Consider the following 22752-nt stretch of genomic DNA (forward strand, 5'->3'; position numbering starts at 1 on the left):
GCCGTTTGGGGACTGTAGCGGGGCGCGTCAAATTTTTTTTAACGTTGGCGCGTGTGCTACACGCGCCAACGTTAAAAAAATTTGAACGCCAGGGCTGACGTCAGCTCAAAACGAGTTTTGGCCCTCGGGCCAGCCCAGTTCGCTGGGTCCCACACCTTGCCCGGGCTAGGTTTTGTTTCTGGGAACGAGTTTTTGGGCTTGCCCCTCCCTAGCCCTCCCCTTGCCCTTGCTGCTGGAGTTGCTCTTAGGAGGGGACTACTAATCCCATGTAGAAAGGGAGGATTAGCTAGTCCCAATGCTCACCAATGTATAAAATGCATATATTATATTGTAAAATTAATAACATATATTATTATTATTAAACTTACTTACACATATACTATAATGTACATATATACATGTATATACACATAAATATATAATATATGTATATATGTATATATGTACATACACATATATGTGCACTGGCGGATCCACAGAGGCGCAAGGAGGTGCCGCTGCACCTCCCCTCGCCGGAAAAAGTTTTGAAGTCGCCGGAGTTTGCCCCTTAGCTCTACCTTGGAGGTGCCCACCACCTGTTCGAAAAAATGCCTCAGCAACCCAGCAACCTCCTTTTCTTTGTTGCGATGCTGCGCTGAGTGCAGCTTTTGTTTTGTTTTTTAAGTCCTGGCCAAACGACGTCGTTTTGGCCAGGCAAAAAAAAATAAATTTAAGAGCAGATTTGAAGCCTTATTTCCACAGAACGGAAGAGTATGTTCTTGGAGTCCAAGTTGGAATTAAATGGACCAAGGGATACCTTGCGTTGAATGATTCTTCAAGAAGCTTTGCGTGCTCTTGAGTCTTGCTGCAGATCCATCCCTCTCCTCCAAGTTTGAAGTTTTTAAAAAAAAAATAAAAAATTCTTCTGGTTTTTTTTTTTTTTCCTTTTGTTTTTTATATATTTTAATATTGTTGTTTATTTTAGAGATATTATTTTTGTTTTCTGATTTGGTTATCTTTGTATAACCATAAACCCTAAATCCTCTTTCGAATAATTCGGGAATTTCTTTTGGCTTTTAGCCTTTTAAATGTTGCCCCTTCCCAGGAAAATTCTTGGATCCGCCGCTGTATATGTGTATATATACATACACATATATGTGTATATATATACATACACATATATACATATATAATATATATAATATACATATACATATATACATGTATATTATTATTATAATATACCCATATACACATATACATATTAATACATATATATACGTATATATACATATATGTGTATATTATCCATGTATGTATTATAGTATACATATACACACATATATATACACATATACATTATATATGTATTATATATATATTGTAATATACATATATACATGTATATACATGTATATATATGTATGTATTATACCCATGTATATATTATAATATAAAATATATACACCTATATACACATATATTATATATGTATAATGTATGTATATATATATATATATGTATTTTATAATATATATATACATGTATATACACATACATGTCACATATATTATAAAATACATATGTACACATACATAATATATATATTTATACATATATACATATACATAGATAGTTTTGAAAAAATAAAAAAATCTAGTCCTAGTCCAAGCATACACCAAACGCAGGATAAGTGTTATCCAACTTAGACCAAGCCAAGCCAAGCCAAGACAGTCCCTAAGCATAGTCCATGCCAAGACAGTCCTGTGTACCAAACGAGCCCTTAGTGTTTTAGGTTGGGTTTTTCTATTATTTTTGGTTTTCTAGCCTAATTTAATATGGTTTTGGTTTCTTATTCCTAGTTAACTTGTAACCCAAGTCCTATACATTATAAATTGGACTTTTAGGGCTAGGTTAATGGGAAGAGAGGTAGATGAGAGAAAACTCAAGATTGAGAGTTTTACAAGAGAATTCAAGAGGGTGAATTCTTGGGTGTTTACAAGGGCATCAAAAGATTTGAGCAAGGGTGAGAGAAAAGAGAGCTAGGGTTCTTGTGAGAGCTAAGGTTCTTGTGGGAGCTAAGGTGTAACACCCTTGACCCAATTTAATCGTTTTGTTTAATTTATGTAATTGTGAAATTACAATTTTGCCCTTGGGGTGTAGGGTCACTTTGGTAATTTTTTGATCCGGAAGGATTTTGGGAAAATGAGTGGCACCATTGCTTAGAGCTCGTCGATACGAGTTCGTAGACATACGGCACGCCCAATTTCGAGTTGTAATGAAGGATGAAATGTCCGAAAAAGAAAAGGACGTAAAGGGAATTTTTAAATTTGTTACTGTAGCAAATTTCCTTATTTTTCTCCTTCTTCCCCCGCCACTTCTTCTTCTTCTTGTTCTTCCTCCTTGCCAATTCGTAACAGTCACTGTAGCAGTAGTGACTGTTCGACTTTCGGACCATCATACGACGCCGTCGTGCACCGGTTTGCCGTGCCACCTTCACGAAAAATGTTCCCCTCATCCCCCTCTACAAAACCCACCCAAACCCGATTCAATTTGTTGGCAGTGAGCTCGATTCGGAGATGAGAAAAGGGTTAGGTTTTTTAGGCGGTGTTCTTGCATTTTTCGGCGATTCCGACGGCGAATTCCGTAGAGTGAGGTATGGAAATTCATCCCCTCATCATGCTCTATCTGTTTATGTAGGTATTGTAGATCGATTTTGAGGTTTTACAGATAGTTCAAAATACCCATTTTTGGCCGACGGTTTCGGCTTTGTTCCGGCTAGTTCTGGTTAGTTTTTGGCATTGGTCGGAATTTTCTCAAGACACCCACGCACTGCCGGCGCGTGGGCCATGGGGGTGGTGGCCCATTTTATCCTAAAATGTTCCTCATATTGTCCCGAGCACGACGGTATGCTCGGATTCAAATTTGGTTACCTTTTGATGGTCGAACGGATTTACGCATATTAAGCGATATCCGGGTTCGATATGTTTGGACCATTGGATCGGCTCCATTTCCAAGTATGTTGATCTAGGTACCTCTAAGATCATGTAGGAACTCATGGATCAAGAATCGGAGTCCTGGATACTCCGGATCAATGATTTAAGATTACGTAAAACGGTGACCGTCCGATGGTGCGATCGAGAGCAATCGGACCGCTCGATCTTGACCAAACTTGCAGGACGTATTTAGTAAACTTTGTTGAACCCGTAGGAACTTTCGGATCGAAAATCGGATGTCGTGGGCCCAGTGGGTCCAGCTGACCAAAAACGAGAAGTTTGACCAACTGTTGACCACGAGTCTTTTGAGACCGTCTCATCCTTTGTGAAGGTACTAGGATGGCTTTATGACCTTTCCAAGGTTGTGTGTACACGTTAAGTTTCTAGGAATTATGGGTTTGGGTTGTTTTAATTGTGGTCTTACAGTATCGGACAGTATTACTGGAGTTGTTTGCCAATGATAAATACGTGGGATTTGAATGGTGGTTATGGTGTATTGTTGAAAACTTGGATTTGTTTTGATGTTGTGATATTGGGTGTAGTAGTGATATTGGTGGGAAATTGATTTGTTTGGTAATGGGTATTTTGGTTAATGAGGTTATAAAAGCGGCCTATCGGTTCGGTTTCGGCATTTACCATGTGACACGAGACTTTCCGTTTAGATATATTGTTATTGTTATTGTTATTGTTATTATTATTATTATTATTATAATGATTGTTATTATAATTCACTTATGGCTTGATAGAGGGGTTTGATGTCATTATGGGCCTAATTAAATTTTGATTATATGTTTACACTCAAATATATGTCTATGTGTTTGGGTTAGGGGTACATAGGATATTAATGCGGGTTTTAAAAGGTTGTCTTGGAAAGTGAATAATAAGGGTTATGAATTTTGGTTTGCTGAACGGTATAATATACGTAGGTGGAATTGATTTGAGAACGGATGTTGAAAGTTATGGGTGATCTAATTCAAACTAGTGAATTTTTAGGATGGGATACATGATTATGGGAATATCGAGAATGCTTATTATTATTAATGTTATTATTAGTGCTATTAATATTATTTATAAAGAATTATGGTGACTTTGTGTATGATATGGTGTTTTGGATTTTATTATCTTGTCTTATGGGATTTTTAGAGGTTGTATATTTCCTAAGTATATGAATAGTGTTTTGAATATTAATAAAAATTGAATGGGCTTATTTAGTTTTGGTGTTTTTTCTTAATTATGGTTTTAAAATGGTAGACCCTTAGAGGGGTAGTCTGCACACATAGGACTTGTCACAGGTGCACGAGTATTGAGGATTCAGCTGTGTGTGCTAGGAGCCCAATTCCCCGGTTGGACAGCTCGTCCCTAGCTACATGGTTGTTGAGGATTCCTCCATGTGGTCTAGTCAAACGATCCCCGAATTGGATTGTTTTCCCCTGGTACATGATGATGGTGTGAGGTGTGTATATTTATATAGGTATATATATATATACACACACACACACACACACACATAGATATTAAATATATATGTGCGGATTCATTTTCAGGTTGAGATTCTTGGACTTGTGCTTCGTGAGTACTTTGCACAGATATGAACATTTGAGTTATGGTTTGAAAGGGGTTGTTCGGCAACATACGCCTTGGATAAGGTATGGTTGCGGGAAAGAACTGTTGTAAGGAAAATAACTTGTAAAGTGTTCAGTGTATGCCTTGTCGAATTTGATGTTGTATATGAATCTAAATTTAATTGTTGATATTACTTTGAATAATCGTATATTATATGAATCGTGATTGTTGATTTAAGAACTACGTGTGGCTTGATCCCTCATAAAGGGGTACGTAGGTAGCCTGGGGTTCAACCTAGGTGCAGCCGCAAAATAAATTGTTTGAGCTGTGCTTGCATTGTTCTAATTGTGGAAATGAATTTTGGAAGGAGATAGGTCTTTTCTGATATCCGTTACGATATTTGGTACGGGAGTTTGGATTTTACAAATGAGTTCAAAAGTAAGAACGTTTAAGAAAATGTTTGGTTATGAGGCCGGAGGCCTGTTTGTTTGTTGTATGTAACGTACTTTGTGCATGCTGAAGTTTGGTGATTTTAAACTGCATTTTTACATGTTGAAAAATTTGGTTAAGTCCGTTTTTCAGGGGAGACTTTGCTGAAATTTCGGTAGAAATCTCGGCCCTCTTTTCCTTGATTTTAAGGGAAGAGGATGTTGGTAATTAGTAAGTGGGTCCGACAACGGTTGGATGTTGGAAAAAATCACAGGATTTGTCACGGATTCCGATGAATTCGGGGCGGGTCCTGTCATAAGGGGGTTCTTGATTGTAACCAAAAGTGTTCTTACATACTTGTGAATTTCTCGAGTGGATCACTAAGAGGACGTAGGCACAAGGCCGAACCTTTATAAATCTTTGTGTTATTGTGTGTTTGCTTTACTCTCTTCATTGTGTGTGTGATTTATTCTCAAGGAGTTTGTGTGTGTGTCGTTGCATAGTCATCAAGGACAAAGTCTTGGAGTATTTGTGCACAATAGTTTGCTAGCCGGCTGCTAGCGGCTGATTTCTATATTATATTATGTTATTTTCTAATTCTTTATTAGAGTAATAAAACAGTTGCTAGAGCCTAGAGCCATTTCATTTGAGTGCTACTAAATGAACCCTAAAATTAACTGAGTACACCATACTATCAAACTATTTATTGAAGTATTAATTTATCCTATTATAAAATGACCAAAAAGGATATATTGAATTGTGAATTAAATGTAAAGTTAATAACTACACCCTACCCTACTCACCATATTCAACCCTAATTCAGAAATCCATCTCAAATGAAAGTTATTTCAGGCAATTTCATAATGAAAAAATAACAAAAAATAGCAAAAACACAATACAACAGGCATCTTGATTCTTCTATCGTTATATGGCCAGCACATACATAGTTCATCAACAAATGTAGGCAATTCCCACAGAGTAGTAAAAGAAAATCATGCAAGCAGATAAGCTCTCAAAAATTTCAAATCTTACAATCAGAAGGAGAAAATCGCACAATGGTATTCGCCCCTACTACTCAGAGATCCTTTTAAGCTATTGGGCAACTTGTATTTTTCACTTTCCTATTAGCTATTAGCTATACTTATAGTTTATTCATAAGTTCACAGCAGAAAATTCCGAAAAATTATCGACTGTTCATCAACCACTGTCGAGTGTTCACCGGAATTCATTGGTGTCATCAACAACATAATATTTAAATTAATGAATGGGTTTGGTGTTGTGTGATATTAGGGTGTATCAAGGGTATTTTTGGTAGTTAAATAGGGTGTGCTTAGTTAATTTTATATCTTGATTTAAATATTAGGGTGCACTTAGATCATAGGGTGTACTCAGTTAATTTTAGGGTTCGTTTAGCAACACTCTTCCATTTTCTAGTGCTTTGGATGAGTTGTTAGCAAGGTATGACAATTACTACCATACAACTGATGAAGCAATAATATCATAACTTATGACAGTTGATGTTAAGAATATAAACAAACATTAAGAAAAGAAAATAGATTCATAGCTTAGAGAAACTTCCAAGTTACCCATTAAAAAAAGAAATATAAAAAAACAAAAACTGATTAATCTTAGGTAAGCAACTCTTAATTATTGATTGCCGGAAAGAAATGCCGACCAGGATGAGAGAATATTCCCATCAGGAAAAAGACATGGCTCTACATCCTGTGTTATACATAGATGTAAAATGCCTACTATAATCTGAACTCACCTTTACTTTCCTCATGGAGCTTCAATGGCCTTCTTTCCAGGTCCTGTTTACTTTTTCTCTACTTATAATTATGGCACTGAAAATAGTGAAGAGAGGCAAAATCAAAGACTCCGCTATAAATCTACCCCCGGGGCCATGGAAGCTACCTTTTATAGGAAACATACACCAGCTCGTTGGCTCTCAACCCCATCATGCACTACGAAACTTGGCGAACAGATATGGACCTCTCATGCATCTAAGGCTGGGAGAAGTTTTAACCATAGTTGTTTCGTCAGCGGAGTATGCTAAAGAAGTGATGAAAACCCATGATGTTATGTTTGCATCAAGGCCCCCTCTCCTTGCTTCAACGATCATGTCTTATGGTTCTACAAACATTGGCTTTGCACCATATGGTGATTACTGGAGACAACTGCGAAAAATTTGCACACTAGAGCTTTTAAGCCCAAAGCGTGTTCAAGGGTTCCGGCCTATTAGGGAAGAAGAGGCAATGAAGCTCATGGAATGGATTGCTTTGAGAGAAGGATCACCTATTAATCTCACTGAGGAAATTTACTCATCCACATATACAGTCACTTCCCGAGCAGCCTTTGGTAAGAAAAACAAAGATCATGAAAAATTCATATATGCTGTGAAGGAATCTATAAAGGTGGCAGCAGGCTTTGATCTTGCAGATGTTTTTCCTTCTGTCAAACTGCTTAATCTGATAGGTGGAATTAGGCCTAAACTTGAGAGGCTACATAAAGAAACTGACAGGATAATGGAAAACATCATCAAAGAACATAAAAAAGATAGAGCAACATCAGAAAGTGGTGAAGGTAAAGCAGAGGAAGACCTGGTAGATGTTCTCCTAAAATTTCACGAGCGTGGCAATGGCTTTGAGTTTTCCCTAACTACTGACAACATCAAAGCTGTAATCTTGGTAAGTATATGCACTTTCTTTTCATATCATGCTTTAATAAGTCAAACCAGTTTTCAACTATACTTAGTCAAACAATAAATTTCCATTCTTTTTCTAAACATGGAACCTTAATTCATTATTATCCACGACGAGAACATTATAAAGAGATCACTGCTAATTCAAAACCTGCAATCGAACTTCCTATATGTACGTACGTATATGAGATCTTTCAAGTAAGAAAACATCAACTTCCAAGTTTCAACACACTTAACAAATACTATCTGTGCAGACTTACCTCTTTCGCTGTTTTGGGATCCCAAAAATCATATCCCGAAACACCTTTCTCAACACCAAACAATGCACAGTTCCTTGACTTGACAGCTAATTTGGTCTTCTCATCTCTAAGTATGGCACCTAATAAGCATAACAATCAGAAATCTGTAAAACAAAAATGTTGTGTGATTGACTGAAGTGAGCATTCCACATGTGTGTATTGTTTTCGTCCATGTCAACAGACAATCTGTATGAAACTTAAGAATCTCTTAAAGCCTAAAAGTCAACATCATAACATTAACTTGTAAGTCTACTTGGGTTAAGAACAAAGGTTTTTTTATTTAATTAAGATGATAAATATAGTTTATTTTTTCTTTAATTAGAATGGTTTGCAGTTTGTAGATGAAATTAGTCTTTAATATTTTTACTAATTAATCATTTTCAGGACATTTTTGGTGCTGGGAGTGAGACATCAGCTACAGCTGTAGATTGGGCAATGTCAGAAATGATAAAGAATCCCAGAATAATGAAAATAGCACAGGATGAGGTGAGGGAAGTGTTCAATACAAAAGGTCAGGTAGATGAAACATGCATTAGAGAGATGAAATATTTAAACTCAGTAATTAAAGAGACCCTGAGGTTACATCCTCCTGCTCCCCTCTTACTTCCAAGAGAATGCAGAGAAAGTTGTGAGATTAATGGATATGAAATACCTGTCAAAACCAAGGTCATTGTCAATGGATGGGCAATTGGTAGAGATCCCAATTACTGGACTGAACCTGAGATATTTTATCCAGAGAGGTTCCTTGATAGCTCCATTGACTACACGGGAACCAACTTTGAGTATATCCCATTTGGTTCTGGTAGGAGAATATGCCCTGGCATATCATATGGCCTGGCCAACGTTGAGCTCCCGCTTGCATTTTTGTTATACCATTTTGATTGGAAACTCCCAAATGGAAAAAATCATGAAGATCTGGACATGACCGAGGCTTTTGGTATTACAGTCCGAAGGAAAGAAGATCTGCACTTGATTCCCATTCCTTATCATCCTCCGCCTACTGAAAAATCGCACGAATAAAACAAAGTAAAGTCCAGTCCGAAGGAAAGAAGATCTGCACTTGATTCCCATTCCTTATCATCCTCCGCCTACTGAAAAATCGCACGAATAAAACAAAGTAAAGTCTATTTGTTTATGTGTTATCCCGTGCTAGAAGGATTACAATGCGTTGTAGTCGCATTATAACAATCAAAGAATTGAGAACCATATCAATTCATCTACTATAATCATGAGCAAATTTGAAGACCTGCATATATACTTTTTAGTCCTGGATTTGAAAACACTTTCCTGATGTTTTGTTAGAATCCAGACTGTTATCTGTATATAAACTTCAATTTACAAATAATGGAACTGGAGAATACTTAAGGAAGTGGAAGATTTCAGAGAGAGATTTTAGTGTAAGAGAGAGAGCTTGAAGAAGAAGCAAATGAAATGCTTGCTTACATTACCACGCACACTCTGTGCACATATAACCGTTAGGAATAGAATATTCCCTCATTACATCATTCAAATCTAGCCATCCATTCATCTACCCTATAAGATAGTGACATATGGCATAAGCTGTCACTTACTCTAAGATTTCATCTTAGCTGTCCAGTTGGAATGTAATCCAATGGCTCACATTTAAAACTAAAAACTTAAACTAAATACAAGTTAATTTCAGCTAAAGCACTTATATTTCAACATGTTTAACAAAATACAAAAAATTATAGTCCATAGAACAGACAACAGAGAGCAATGGACCTGACCAAACCACCAAAATCATTATGCTGCTCCACTCCAACAGAAAGTCTACAAGCAGTAACGCTATGAGCTCCAAATTATTTTTGGTCAAATGAACTGGCTTTTCTCTTCTCCGATATAGAAACAAAAAAAACAAAACAAAACAAAACAAAAACCAGAAGCCATAGGTACCCAAAACGATCAAAAAAGTCAGCAGGTAGGATGAGGGTGACTGGTCTGTTGTGTATGTTCTTGTTTTGTGACGCAGCCAGAGATAAAGGAATATGGAGAGATCGAACGATAACCCTATAAGTAACACGCCATAATCCACTAGAGAAATTAAGTAAACCTCAAATATATTGATTGAAAATAAGATGAATAATTCAGGATGCTCCAACGCATTCCTTTTATACAAGAGAAACCCTAGACTTGCTTGGAAAGCTAATGGGAAACCCTAGACTTGCTAGGAAAGCTAATTATAAAACAAAAAGGAAAATAATAAAAGTTTCCCAAAATATTCTAAAAACTTTAAACGCTGAAAAGTCAAAGTAAACGATAGAATTTGGCTAAAATAGCCCATACACTTGTCATGCCATTCTCTTCGAAACGATGACTTCATGGGCCCAATTCTGAGCTCGAGGCCCATACTTGCACAAATTGGGTTTTGTTGTCGCGACGACATGCACGCCTGTCTCGACGACATGCACGCCTGTCTAGCTGTCCCTCGATCAACTCGGCCATGTGTTCTACATCAGTCCCTTACACTTTGGAAGAACTCGACCCCGAGTTATGTTCAAGATAGAGTGGATCATCTTCATATAATGCATACAGGTCAACAACATTAAAAGTGCTTGAAATCTCCATGGATGGGGGCAAGTCCACAACATAAGCATTGTCGTTGATCTTCTTTAGAATCTTGTAGGGACCATATTTGCGGGGCTATAACTTGTAATAAGTACCCACTGGAAATCTCTCCTTCTTCATATAGACCATGAGGGAGTCACCTTCATTAAACACCTTGACTCGCCTATGTTTGTTTGCAACGTCTTTGTATTTAGCATTGGTTTTCTCCAATCTCTCCTTGACCTCATTCTTCACGGCCTGGACGTTTTCTTCCATATGCTCAGTTGTGGTACTTACACCATGGGCCTTAGGTAGCTTCACTAAATCAATTACATGGTTAGGAACCAAAGTGTAAACCAAAGCGAAATGTGATTTTCTTGTGACACTGTGAACAACGCTGCTATAAGCAAACTCCACTTGAGGCAATGCGTTATCCCACTATTTGGGTTTGTCTTCACAGATGCTACAGATCATGTTACCCAAAGTTCTATTGGTAACTTCTGCCTGGCCATCAGTTTGGGGATGTGCGGTACTATTGCGATTAAGGGCGATTCCAAACATCTTCCACAAAGTAACCCATAAGTGACTGAGGAACTTCGTGTCCCGATCAGAGGTGCTCCCTTAAACTAGTTTTGGTTAGCTTTCTTATAGCTCTCATATAGTTTGGGAGTTCTAGTATTAGTTGACTCCACCTTAAATGAGTACAACCATGCCTATTTATAGGCTTTGATTGCCGACATACACAGCCACCGACTTGGGCTTCTTCATTTCTTATAGCCACATATGTGTCTTGTACTAGAATGTTCTTCAAACTTCAATCAAGGCATTTAGCCGCTGCTAGCTTGTTCTAGAATATTCTTGCATTGCCATCTCCATCTTTTGAAGTTGTTGAAAAAATAATGTCCATTTGTGTTCTACACAGTTCTAGAAGAATCATGAATACAAGGATGATTCTAGAGTTGTGGAGAACATACTATGTTGGCTAAACAAAGAGAGTTGAAGTTGGAAAAACTTTCTAGAACAAGAACACTCATGTTGCATGATGGCTAAACAAAGACAGTATAAATTGGTGTGTTCAAAACCCACCAAACCCTGCCCATTATTTTTTATTTGATCGTTTTTTTTCTCCTCTCACACACAAGCTTTTTTTTTTTTTTTTTCAGATTGATTAGTTGGTTAGTATTATTGTTGTCGTTGTTGTTGTTGAAAGGTTTTGAATATTCTCGATGCTTTTCATTGAACAATCGTATGATAATTATATACAGAGGAATCTCCTAGCAATTAGCTTTCTTGCTGTAAATCGGATTGTATATTTATATCTATATTATTTTCTACCTTAAGTAAACTTCCTATATTTGTATAAACAGGAACTTTGTGTAATTTGTTTAATACAAGGAAATATATTCTCTACAAGAATCATATGACATGATTGTTGACGCAAGGTTATAGGGGGCCACGATGCAAAGGTAACATCATGAGTTTTCATCATGTCTTTGTTATACTCAGCTGATGAAATCAAATAACTATGGTTGAAACTTCTCCAAGCCTCAGGTGCATAAGGGGTCCATATGTCTTGGTCAAGTCTCTTAGTTTATGTATGTTTGCCTCTGTTCCTTATTTTCAGCACCAAAAAGATAAAGAACATTTACATCTATGCATATATAACATAGAATGTAGCTATGTCTTTTTCTGATGCAAACTTGGTTGGTATCTATTTCCTTTTATAATATAATTACTTATGTTATTTTTCATGTGCATCGTTTCAGTTCTGTTTACTAAAAAGTCCAAGCCCACTAGAAATAAAAAAATGAAAAATGAAAAATTAATGCATTCAATTGCACTAGGAAGCCACTATAATCCAACTCTCCTGTATTTTCCTCATGGACCTTCAATGGCCTTCCTTCCAAGTCATGTTTGCCTTCTGCTAAACCCTATAATCATGGTCCATAAAATAGGGAAGAGAGGCAAAACCAAGTACTCTGCTTCAAACCTATCCCCAGGACCATGGAAGCTACCCCATATAGGAAATGACTAAAACGTCTGACTTCCCCTGCGCTTTTACTGTAAGAGAAATAATTGATTCAATTCAAATTCTTAACTCCCCTGTTATTAAGTTATACTCTGGCAATGTACTATATTTTGGACTAATCAAACACTTGGCAGAGCCCTTTGAAAATAAAGATTTATATATCCTCGAGATTCCAAGTTATCCATTGAAAATAATGAAAATAAAAAATGTGAAACGATCTCACCTTTGTTAATTGAGGTTGTTAATTATTAAGTACCGCTGGAAAAGGATATACCAATCAGATTTTTATTTTTATTTTTATTCAAACCATCATTTCTTATACATAGATGTCAAATGCATGAAGGTTCACCAAAAGCCACTATAATCCAAAGTACCCTTTGTTTTCCTCATGGAGATTCAGTGCCCTTCCTTCCAAGTCCTGTTAGCCTTGTTGCTCTTTATGATCATGGTACTGAAAATAGGGAAGATCAGAGGCAAAACCAAGTACTCAGCCTCAAATCTACCGCCAGGGCCATGGAAGCTACCCGTTATAGGAAACCTACACCAACTCGCTGGCTCTCTACCACATCATGGACTAAGAGACTTGGCCAAGAAATACGGACCGCTTATGCACCTAAAGCTTGGAGAAGTTTCCGCCATTGTAGTTTCATCAGCAGAGTTTGCCAAAGAGGTGATGAAAACCCATGATCTTATCTTTGCATCCAGGCCCCAGGTCCTTGCCTCAAGGATCTTGTCTTACGATTCTACAAACGTTGCCTTTGCACCATATGGTGAATACTGGAGACAACTACGAAAAATTTGCACTCTAGAGCTTTTAAGTGCAAAACGTGTTCGATCTTACCGACCTATTAGGGAAGAAGAGATACGGAATCTCATTAAATCGATTGCCTCAAGAGCAGGATCACCTATCAATCTTACACAGGAAATTTGCTCATCGACATTTACCAGCACTTCGAGAGCAGCCTTTGGTAAAAAGACCAGGGATCAAGAAAAATTCATATACATTATGAAGGAAGCTGCAAAGGCAGCATCTGGCTTCGCTCTTGCAGATGTTTTTCCTTCTGTCAGTTTGCTGCATCTCTTAAGTGGAATGAGGCCTAAACTTGAGAGGCTGCATAAGGAAGCTGACAGGATAATGGGAGGCATCATCAAAGAACATCAAAGGGATATGGTCACTACAAAAAGTGGCGAGGGTGAAGCAGAGGAAGACCTGGTAGATGTTCTCCTTAAATTTCATGAGCATGGAAATGAGCTTGAGTTTTCCCTAACTACTGAGAACATCAAAGCAGTTATCTTTGTAAGTACACACACTTTCCTTTATATCATGCTTAAATAAGTCAAATCACTTTTTCAAATTTCAATTTTTTTACTCCAAAAACTATATCAATTTTTTTCTTCATCTATGTCATCAATCAACTATTATCTGCTTTGGTATCGAACCTTTTGGAGCCACACACCTTGGGATGGTTTAGTCTCTGGTACAACATGTAATGATCTGCATCCATGTAGTCAAATATTGTCTGGTTTGGACTTAACCCAACCTCACAAACTTAAATAGGCCTCAAACTTTTGGAAATGTAGAGATGACACTTCACTTTTAACTTCACCAGGCATTGTGAGACTCAATAGTTGTGTCACCTCACCATATATTCCGATCGCCTCGACCGCATCAAGTAACCTTGGTGAAGGGATCTTGGGTCTCTGATGCAGTTCAACTAGAATTTGCAGAGAATTGGGATTGGAATAACAAGATACAAGCTAAAAGAGAAGCTTTGACAGCTAACTCAACGGTTTTTTTATTCAAACTTGGATTACAAGAGTTGTCCATACAACATACTTGTAGGAGATAACTCATACAGAAGATTAAAACCATATTTAATGACTGACAGCAAGACCTAGGTCCCAGCCCAACAAACGTAGAGTTCCCAAGTTATTGAATATACTCATCTTGAAACCTGACAGGTTCCCTAGCATCTGTCTTGGGCTTATTCCTTGATATGCTAGAATCTTTAAGTGATTGGGCATTGGAAGTAGTTTCGCAAGCTGTACACATGGCCCTCCATCAGTCTCAGCATACTGGTAATATTTTCTGGTTCTTGATGACCACAAAAGTACCATTTATTTCCTTCAACATTCATCCTTAGAAGAGTAACCATAGCACAAACCGCGTTGTAGGCACACTACAAGTAGTGTAGTCACCAAACATTCAAACAATGTTGGCAAGGACGTCAGAAAAAATATGGCTGGTCTTTCTCATCGACTTACCTCTACAGACACTGAAAAATTGAGCTATAATCTAGTTAAGCAAATTGAGCTAATCCCTTACATCCCCTTCAGCCGTCCAAAGCTTCTACAACTAGTTCTTCAAGTACAATATGTTTTGTAAGGGACAACATGGTGCTGTCTATATATCTTTTATTCGAAACCATGTAACAATTTATCTACATGAAAAAGCTGGTTAAAATTCTTCCTGCATTCTAATCATACATTATCTTAAACTGTTGATTGAAAGTCCAATGTGCAGCATTTTCATGATGAGTAATTTACTGATGAGAGTGTTTCACATGTGTCTGTTGTTCTCCATAATCATTACCTGATATTTAAGACACTCTTAAGAGTCAACATTTATAACTTGTGAATGAGCTTACTTGGGTACATGAATAATGGTTTCTTCTTTTAAGATTATTTATAATATTTTTCTATTACTTAGAATTGTTTGCAATTCATAGAGGAAACTAGTTTTTGATCATTTAATAAATTAATTACTTTCAGGATATTTTTGGTGCTGGGAGTGAGACGTCATCTACAGCTGTAGATTGGGCAATAGCAGAAATGATAAAAAATCCAAGAGTAATGAACATGGCACAGATTGAGGTGAGGGAAGTGTTTAATAGAAAAGGACAGGTAGATGAAACATGCATTAGAGAGATGAAATATTTAAACTTAGTTATCAAGGAGACACTGAGGTTACACCCCCCGGTTCCCCTGTTACTTCCAAGAGAATGCAGAGAGAAATGTGAGATTGACGGATATGAAATACCTGTGAAATCCAAGGTAATTGTGAATGCGTGGGCAATTGGTAGAGATCCCAATTACTGGAATGAGCCTGAGAGCTTTAATCCCGATAGGTTCCTCGATAGCTCGATTGACTACAAGGGAGCAAACTTTGAATATATCCCATTTGGTGCTGGAAGGAGAATGTGCCCTGGCGTGTCATTTGGTCTGGCCAACGTTGAGCTCCCACTTGCATTGTTGTTATACCATTTTGATTGGAAACTCCCCAAGGGGATGAAGCATGAGGACCTAGACATGACAGAGGCCTTTGGTGCTGCAGTCAAAAGAAAAGACGATCTGCACTTGATTCCCATTCCTTATCATCCTCCGCCTACTGAAAAATCCCAAGTATAAGATGCTTAACTGTTTGTATTTATCTGAGAGTAATCGTCGTTGTTTGTTTATGTTATCCCATGTCGTAAGAACTACAAGGCCTAGTGTCAGTATTTAATTAAGAACCATGCATATTATTGCATTTCCTGTCATCATGAGCAAATTAGCAGAAACACAAACACCAAAACTGCATAATGAGATGAGAGTTTCCCAAAACTCCATTTCGTAAATTTTCAAGTCCTCAATAAGGGACCAAGGAGATTCTGGTTCATTGAAACACACAATGGAGTCACTTATGACGTGCTACTCTTGGGTTCTTCGAATGATCAATCACCCCAATTCAGGGGGCAGTATGATCATTTCAATTAGTTTTGGAAACTGATAGCCCAAACAAACGGCTAGTCATTTACAAGAAGGTATCTTGGTCAACGTCATCATCTACTCCATCAAAAGGGCAAAATGGGAAGAAAAGCAATGCCAACCTCACAATTCAACAAGTGAATGCCGTACTCAAAGCAACTCTCCCAAAACCAAACTCAAAAGTTTCTGAACCTTCACTTCTCACTAACCTTGAACAATCAGTGTTTAGAGGAGATGAAGTGAGTACAGAGGCGTTTCATGTCTTAGTGTTCATACTCCCAAGGGACAAAAAGCCATCATGCATGTGGGAACCGAATTAAATCACCCTAGGTCAAATAATTCCTTCCATTTGGGGATTATTTGACCTAATTGGGAGTTACTCAATTTAATTGGGAGTTACCCAATTAAATTGGCAATTACCTAATTAAAATGGGGATTGATTTGATTCCTACCCTAATTAGGGATTTGATTTAAATCAGATAAATCAAATCCCTAATTAATCAAATCTCGCCTAATAGGGGAGGAATAATTCCTTTCCATCTACGGAATTATTCCTCTGAAACCCTAGCCTCCGAGGCTCCTATAAATACCTAGCTACACACAAGGGTTCAGGTACGTCTAAATTCCTACTGAAACTCTGCAGAAATTATCTTTCGCAAACCCTAGCCACCATATTCTCTCTCTCCCTCACACAAGGCTCCGGCCTCCACACATGGCTCCGGCCACCCGGTTTTCCTTGAAACACCCATCCTAACTTAGGCATCGGAGGGCCTTTGGCCAACACCCCCCGGGTGTGGTCCTTTTACTCCGATCTATTTTGCAGGGAGAGAAGGAAGCGGAGAAGACGAAGGAATCTTGGGCGAATATTCCCGTGGGAGGAAATTTGCTCCCACAAATTGGTGCTTTCATTGAGAGCGCGAAATTATACTCAAAGCGTGCTCCAAATTCATTTTCCACAACTTTTTCCAATCAACCATGGTCGATACAAGATGTTCGAAGAGTAACACCACCACGACGGGCCCGTCTCACGGTTTCGTGGTGGAAGCCTCTCTGCAACCTCACGGAATCGTGGCTGCTAACGCCTTGCGTCCGCCTTCTAGCGCTTCGCAGCCACCTCCAACTGCCGGAATTGCAGAACAGCCGCCGCAGACAGCTATTGGAATTGCAGAACAGCCACCACGTGGTCCTGTGACCTGCACAGCCATGCAGCCACAAGCGCCAGCGGCCGGAGCTGCTCTGCCGCGCCATCCTGCTGTCGGAACACAGCAGCAGCCACACCACTCAACTGCCGGACTTGCTGCACAGCCCCATGGCTACTTTGGTGCCTCCCCAGCCTTGGAGCAGATCCTTTCTCTCCCTCCTCTGCCACCACACTTGACGTATGCACCTGTGTACGCGTCTAATGGAGCCCTAGCCCACGTGCCATTGGGCCCAATGCACACCTCTGGTCAGGTGGACCTTAACTCACGGGTTGATCAGCTCACACAAAGGGTAGACGATCATAAAAACCTGATTGGCCAGCTACTCAGGCAGATCAACTTGAACCAAGGCCCTAACCTTGGACCCCGTGAGGAGGAGAGGAGGACGCACGAGCATGTCAGCGAGCAGTTCGAGAGGTCCCAAGCCGGTCAGGCAAACGGGCAGGGGAGAGAACGAGATCGTGCTGGCGAGACACAAACATCTGCAAGTCGTACTCTAAGCCGGTCGACGATCCGTTTGAGGTTAGGTCCAATGACCAATGTACGCGAAAGGCTGGGCCCATAGTCCAATGTCCATGCCCGCTTGGGCCCACAGTCCAATGTCCACGCCCGCTTAGGCCCACAAGGAAGTAACCAATCCAGGCTGGGCTCACAAGGAGCTCGAGTTCGTGAACAATCGCGTGACGAGCGCAACAATCGATGCTCACCAGCCCACTCGAGGACCAATACACGGCAACAAGCCGTAGAGGACTCCTCACAAGCTCAATCTCCTAATCTGCCCCACGGGCAGAACAACCAAGAGGATCGACCCTTGGGAACCGAGGAGGAAGTTGACCAGCGGCGCTCGAGACACCGAAGACATCGACTCGAACCACCAGCCCTGCGGGCAGAAGATGTTGAGAAGTTGGTGAATGACCGACTCCAAAGTCTCCAACTTAAAGGAAGCACGGATGAGGCCCTGCACAAGGAAATTGATCGAGTCGACTGCTCACCCTTTACAGATGAGGTGGAACGAGCTGCACCGCCGAAGCGGTTCACAACCCCATCCATCACTCCGTTCAAGGGAGACTCCGACCCTGAGAGCCATTTGAGGCACTTTAAGAGTGCCATGATCTTGTACAAGGCTGACGACGCCCTGATGTGCAAAGTGTTCGCGATGACTCTGCGAGGAGCAGCTCAAGATTGGTTCCACACTCTACCGTCCGCGTCACTAGGCAACTTCAAGGAGTTCGCCCTCATTTTCATAAAGGAGTACACCTCCTACAAGACGGTCAGAAAGCATGCAGACCACTTGTTCAACCTGCACAAGAAACCAGATGAGTCTCTTCGACACTACCTCAGACGGTTCAAGGCTGAGAAGGCTAACATCATAGGATGCAATGACCAAGTGGCATCCTCAGCTTTTAAGAAAGGCTTGCCAACCGAACACGAGCTATACCGTGAGCTGGCCATAACTCCAAGCCAAATCTTGGCAGAGGTCTTCGCGACGGCAGAGTGCTATGCACTTTGGGACGATGACCGTATTGCGGCGAAGAAGGCCAGCAAGCAAGCTGATCACCCGACAAGGCAGGCAAGCCAAAAAAGCAACAAGTTCGAGCATAAAGCCCGAGACAAGTGCAGATCGCGGCCCCAAGAGGGAGGCTCAGAAACAGGAACATTTATTGAGTTCTGTTAAGGCCTGAAAAAATCTCAAGAAAAGCCCATGCATATTTTAAAGCCCAATGCATTATCAGGTTATAAAAGCAGCATGCCATGCCATGCCAAGCAAGGCTACAATTTGACACGTGGGGGTGGTGGTACGAGTTTACCACTTTTTACATGCAAACTTGTAAGAATTACAAGGTTTCACAAGCCCAAGCCACTGCAATACAGCAAAGCCCAAAGCCACTGCAATACAACATAGCCCAAGCATAAGCATGCAATAACACGCGATGCCAAGCAACCCCCTATTTAGTGTCAAATTACACAACAAGCTTAAGTGGGCCCAAGCCACATACATGCTCTGGGGCTTGCTGAGCGGGTTGTGGTGTGGATGGTTACAAGGATCCATGAGGCCCATTAAAGGTTCAAGAGAATGCAGGTTTTGGGCTGCTTGGGAGCCCCAAAATCCAAGCCCATTTTCTTGAGCCCACTAAATGGGTAAGCAGAGAGAAAGAAAAGCCCAGCACCAGCACGTTCTGTGCGACCGGTCGCCAGAACTGGGCGACCGGTCGCTTTTGCACAGAATCGAAAATCCAAAACAACACAGATGCGGCGACCGGTCGCTTGCACCTTACGACCGGTCGCTGGTCTCGATTTCCAGCTTCTTCTAATCTGCTTCAAAACGACCGGTCGCTCATCCCTTGCGACCGGTCGCTTCCCCCAACACCTACCTATATGTGCAGCACCTCTCCCATACGACACTAAACCAACCATACGACACCTGAACCTTATCTTCTCTCCCAAAAACCAACCACCCGGCACCTACATAAAATAAAGAGGTTATGTCATCTCAGCTGGGAGGCAAAACGACAAGAAGGAAACAAACACCTCGAAGCCAGAGAGCAGGTCGGACCACCTCGAAGCCGGAGAGCAAGCCGGACCACCTTGATACCGGAGTGCATGCGTGTGGGGAAGTAAACTCACAAGGTGTATAAAAGGGCATCCATGGCGGGGGGGCCCGGAGGAGACAACCGGGGGAACACCCAAAACGCCCAAGCTCTAGCCATTCTAAACCCAGAAACAACAACCATTCTTGCTGCCATACTCTTGCTGCGGGCTCACTCCAAAATACTCCAAGGTTTAACCCAGAAACAACCTTCATTTTGCTGCCGTAACCTTTCTTTTGTTGCCGTACTCTAGCAAACCATGCTTCCATTTTGCTGCCGTATTCTAGCAAACTTCCATTTTGCTGCCGTACTCTAGCAAACCATGTTTGCTGCCGTAACCTTCATTTTGCTGCCGTATTCTAGCAAACTTCCATTTTGCTGCCGTACTCTAGCAAACCATGTTTGCTGCCGTAACCTTCATTTTGCTGCCGTAACCTTCATTTTGCTGCCGTAACCTTTCTTTTGCTGCCGTGCTCTAGCAAACCATGCTTCCATTTTGCTGCCGTATTCTAGCAAACCTCCATTTTGCTGCCGTACTCTAGCAAACCATGCTTCCATTTTGCTGCCGTACTCTAGCAAACCATGTTTGCTGCCGTAACCTTCATTTTGCTGCCGTAACCTTTCTTTCGCTGCCGTACTCTACCAAACCATGCTTCCATTTTGCTGTCGTACTCTAGCAAACCATGTTTGCTGCCGTAACCTTCATTTTGCTGCCGTAACCTTTCTTTTGCTGCCGTGCTCTAGCCACAGTAAACAACCCAGCAGACCATGCACTGTCGTGCTCTAGATAAACACACAAAACCCAGGCATTAACCTCCCCATTCTCATTTTCTTCCATAATATCACCTTAAGCATTGAACACCATCCAATCATTCCACAATACACTGCCATAATCATTCGTTCCTCAAGCAAAATACTCTCTCCTGCTAAACTTATGGATTCTTAGCTCCCACACCACAAGCCTCTCATGCCAAGCTCATTATCTTAACTCATCAGAGGAAACTCCCATGCCAAACCTATCTCTGTGCAACACTAGCGCATCATCCTCAACTCTTTCCAGAGAAGCCGTACACCATCCAGCAGCAGTGTACACCGTTTAGAGCTGCCGTCCATCTATTCCACGTATTAGCATCAAAAGCCAGTCAAATATGGAGCTGCTGTAAGAATAACAGAGTACCCCCTAGGGCTTGCCTTCCCTTCGGGATGCTTTGGGCCTAGTTCTCGCTAACTCAGAAACGGGGACTTGAAGGCTTCACTCAAGACTAGCGACCATCCGGCCCAGCTAAGCCTTCCAGCAGAAAAAGACCCCCACATAAATTGGCGACTCTGCTGGGGACTAGGCCATTTTCTCTTGCAGTGGTTCCTTCACAACCACAAGCTTTATATGATCTTGTCAATGCACTAAATGGATCACTCATGCCATTGAGGTGCCAGAAGCACCCATGCAAACTCCACAATCATCCCCAAATCCAAATGACTCGGGGGCTTCATGACCAAGCAAATCAAGCAAAATCAAAGAAAAGTTTCCAAGCTCAAGAGAAATGAAAACTTGAGATTAACATCCATTCACAGGCAAACTGACTGGGGGCTTCAACTAAGATGCAAGCCCCTATCCACTGTCGTTCACCTCCATCTCCACCATGGTCCCTGAAGCACCATCAACAAGCCTAGAGCATTGCCATAAATCACTTTTGCAGCAGCATTGGAGTGGCAAAATGATGCAAAAGATAAGATATTTCTTGCTTTAATGATTTTACACTAGAGTACAATATGTTGCCATGCTAAATATGCAATCATGCCAAATATTTCTTGCATTATGTGGACTGCTTTCGGCTGAAGAGATAAAGAAAACCTCTTTTCTTCTGTAATTTATGATAAAATTCATTTTACAATTCTTATCGCATGCTGCCATATGCCTCATATTATTACAGAATTAGGAATAGGCCATCTTGCTGGGCCTTGTTTTATATATATATATATAAAATAGAAGTCATGCATATGTTTAGTGCTCATGCTCATCATAAACTGATGGACATATTTACTTCTCTCGAAAAAAAAAAAATTTGATAATCATCAATATATATTTATGCACTATTGTAAATTCTTCAGGACATCTTCCTTTTCAAGCAGAACCAAGTAGCCATGATCCTTCGGCAACTTGTCCATAAGATTCAGTTACAAGAAATGCAACATCCCACGCCAAATGCAAAGAAAAACAAAGAAGGAGAACAAGTGTAGAGAATGGCAAAGCAGCAGTCTGCTTTACCACCGTCATCGCTTGGCGAACCTATCGACTCGTACTTCCGTTGGTCCTAATCACATAACTCCCTTGCATGACCGCACGAATGTGCAATAGGACTACAATATCACCAAGCAATGCGCTTCAACACCACCAGACAATCACTTATGTCTGGGATCAGCTCGAACTCCATGGCTCATATGCAACAAGATGGATTCCACCATTGCTCAACTAGGCCAACACCAGTTCTACTTCTGAGTTCCTCTCTCTCTCCCTTTCATCCAAGAACGCAGCTGCTGCCATGCACAGTTGATGGCGCTCCGAACAATTTCTTTGGACCTCCGATTGCATCATTGGAACCAGAGGATTTGACTCTATCAGTCTCTCCCCCGGATGCAGCTTGGTGCTAAGCTCTCCT

General features: G+C 40.4%; 2 protein-coding genes and 1 long non-coding RNA gene across 3 annotated transcripts; 2 read left to right on the forward strand and 1 right to left on the reverse strand.

Annotated features, from left to right (window-relative positions):
- The first annotated feature begins 6690 nt into the window (after positions 1-6690).
- LOC110773694 (cytochrome P450 71D11-like) lies at positions 6691-8987 on the forward strand. The gene is made up of 2 exons (XM_021978213.2): positions 6691-7654; positions 8352-8987. Exons 1-2 carry the CDS (start codon positions 6749-6751, stop codon positions 8985-8987), a joined length of 1542 nt encoding a protein of 513 aa, XP_021833905.2. The 5' UTR covers positions 6691-6748.
- Positions 7426-8750, reverse strand: LOC148294975 (uncharacterized). Its single transcript, XR_015835037.1, has 2 exons — positions 8620-8750; positions 7426-8047 (listed from the first exon to the last, which is right to left on the reverse strand). It is a non-coding gene; the product is annotated as an uncharacterized LOC148294975 (long non-coding RNA).
- Positions 8988-12883: 3896 nt separating the features above from the next.
- On the forward strand, positions 12884-16015 carry LOC110773705 (cytochrome P450 71D9-like). Its single transcript, XM_021978230.2, has 2 exons — positions 12884-13858; positions 15334-16015. Exons 1-2 carry the CDS (start codon positions 12950-12952, stop codon positions 15967-15969), a joined length of 1545 nt encoding a protein of 514 aa, XP_021833922.1. The 5' UTR covers positions 12884-12949; the 3' UTR covers positions 15970-16015.
- Positions 16016-22752: the final 6737 nt, after the last annotated feature.

The sequence above is a fragment of the Prunus avium genome, chromosome 4, assembly GCF_965620075.1.
Source record: "Prunus avium chromosome 4, drPruAviu1.hap1.1, whole genome shotgun sequence".
Taxonomy (NCBI): domain Eukaryota; kingdom Viridiplantae; phylum Streptophyta; class Magnoliopsida; order Rosales; family Rosaceae; genus Prunus; species Prunus avium.

Excerpts from the sequence above, each read along its gene's own strand:
- LOC110773694 (XM_021978213.2), top strand. The coding sequence starts at position 6,749 with ATGGAGCTTCAATGGCCTTCTTTCCAGGTCCTGTTTACTTTTTCTCTA. Across the intron at positions 7,655-8,351 it reads ACATCAAAGCTGTAATCTTG|GACATTTTTGGTGCTGGGAG; the intron begins GTAAGTATATGC and ends AATCATTTTCAG.
- LOC110773705 (XM_021978230.2), top strand. The coding sequence starts at position 12,950 with ATGGAGATTCAGTGCCCTTCCTTCCAAGTCCTGTTAGCCTTGTTGCTC. Across the intron at positions 13,859-15,333 it reads ACATCAAAGCAGTTATCTTT|GATATTTTTGGTGCTGGGAG; the intron begins GTAAGTACACAC and ends AATTACTTTCAG.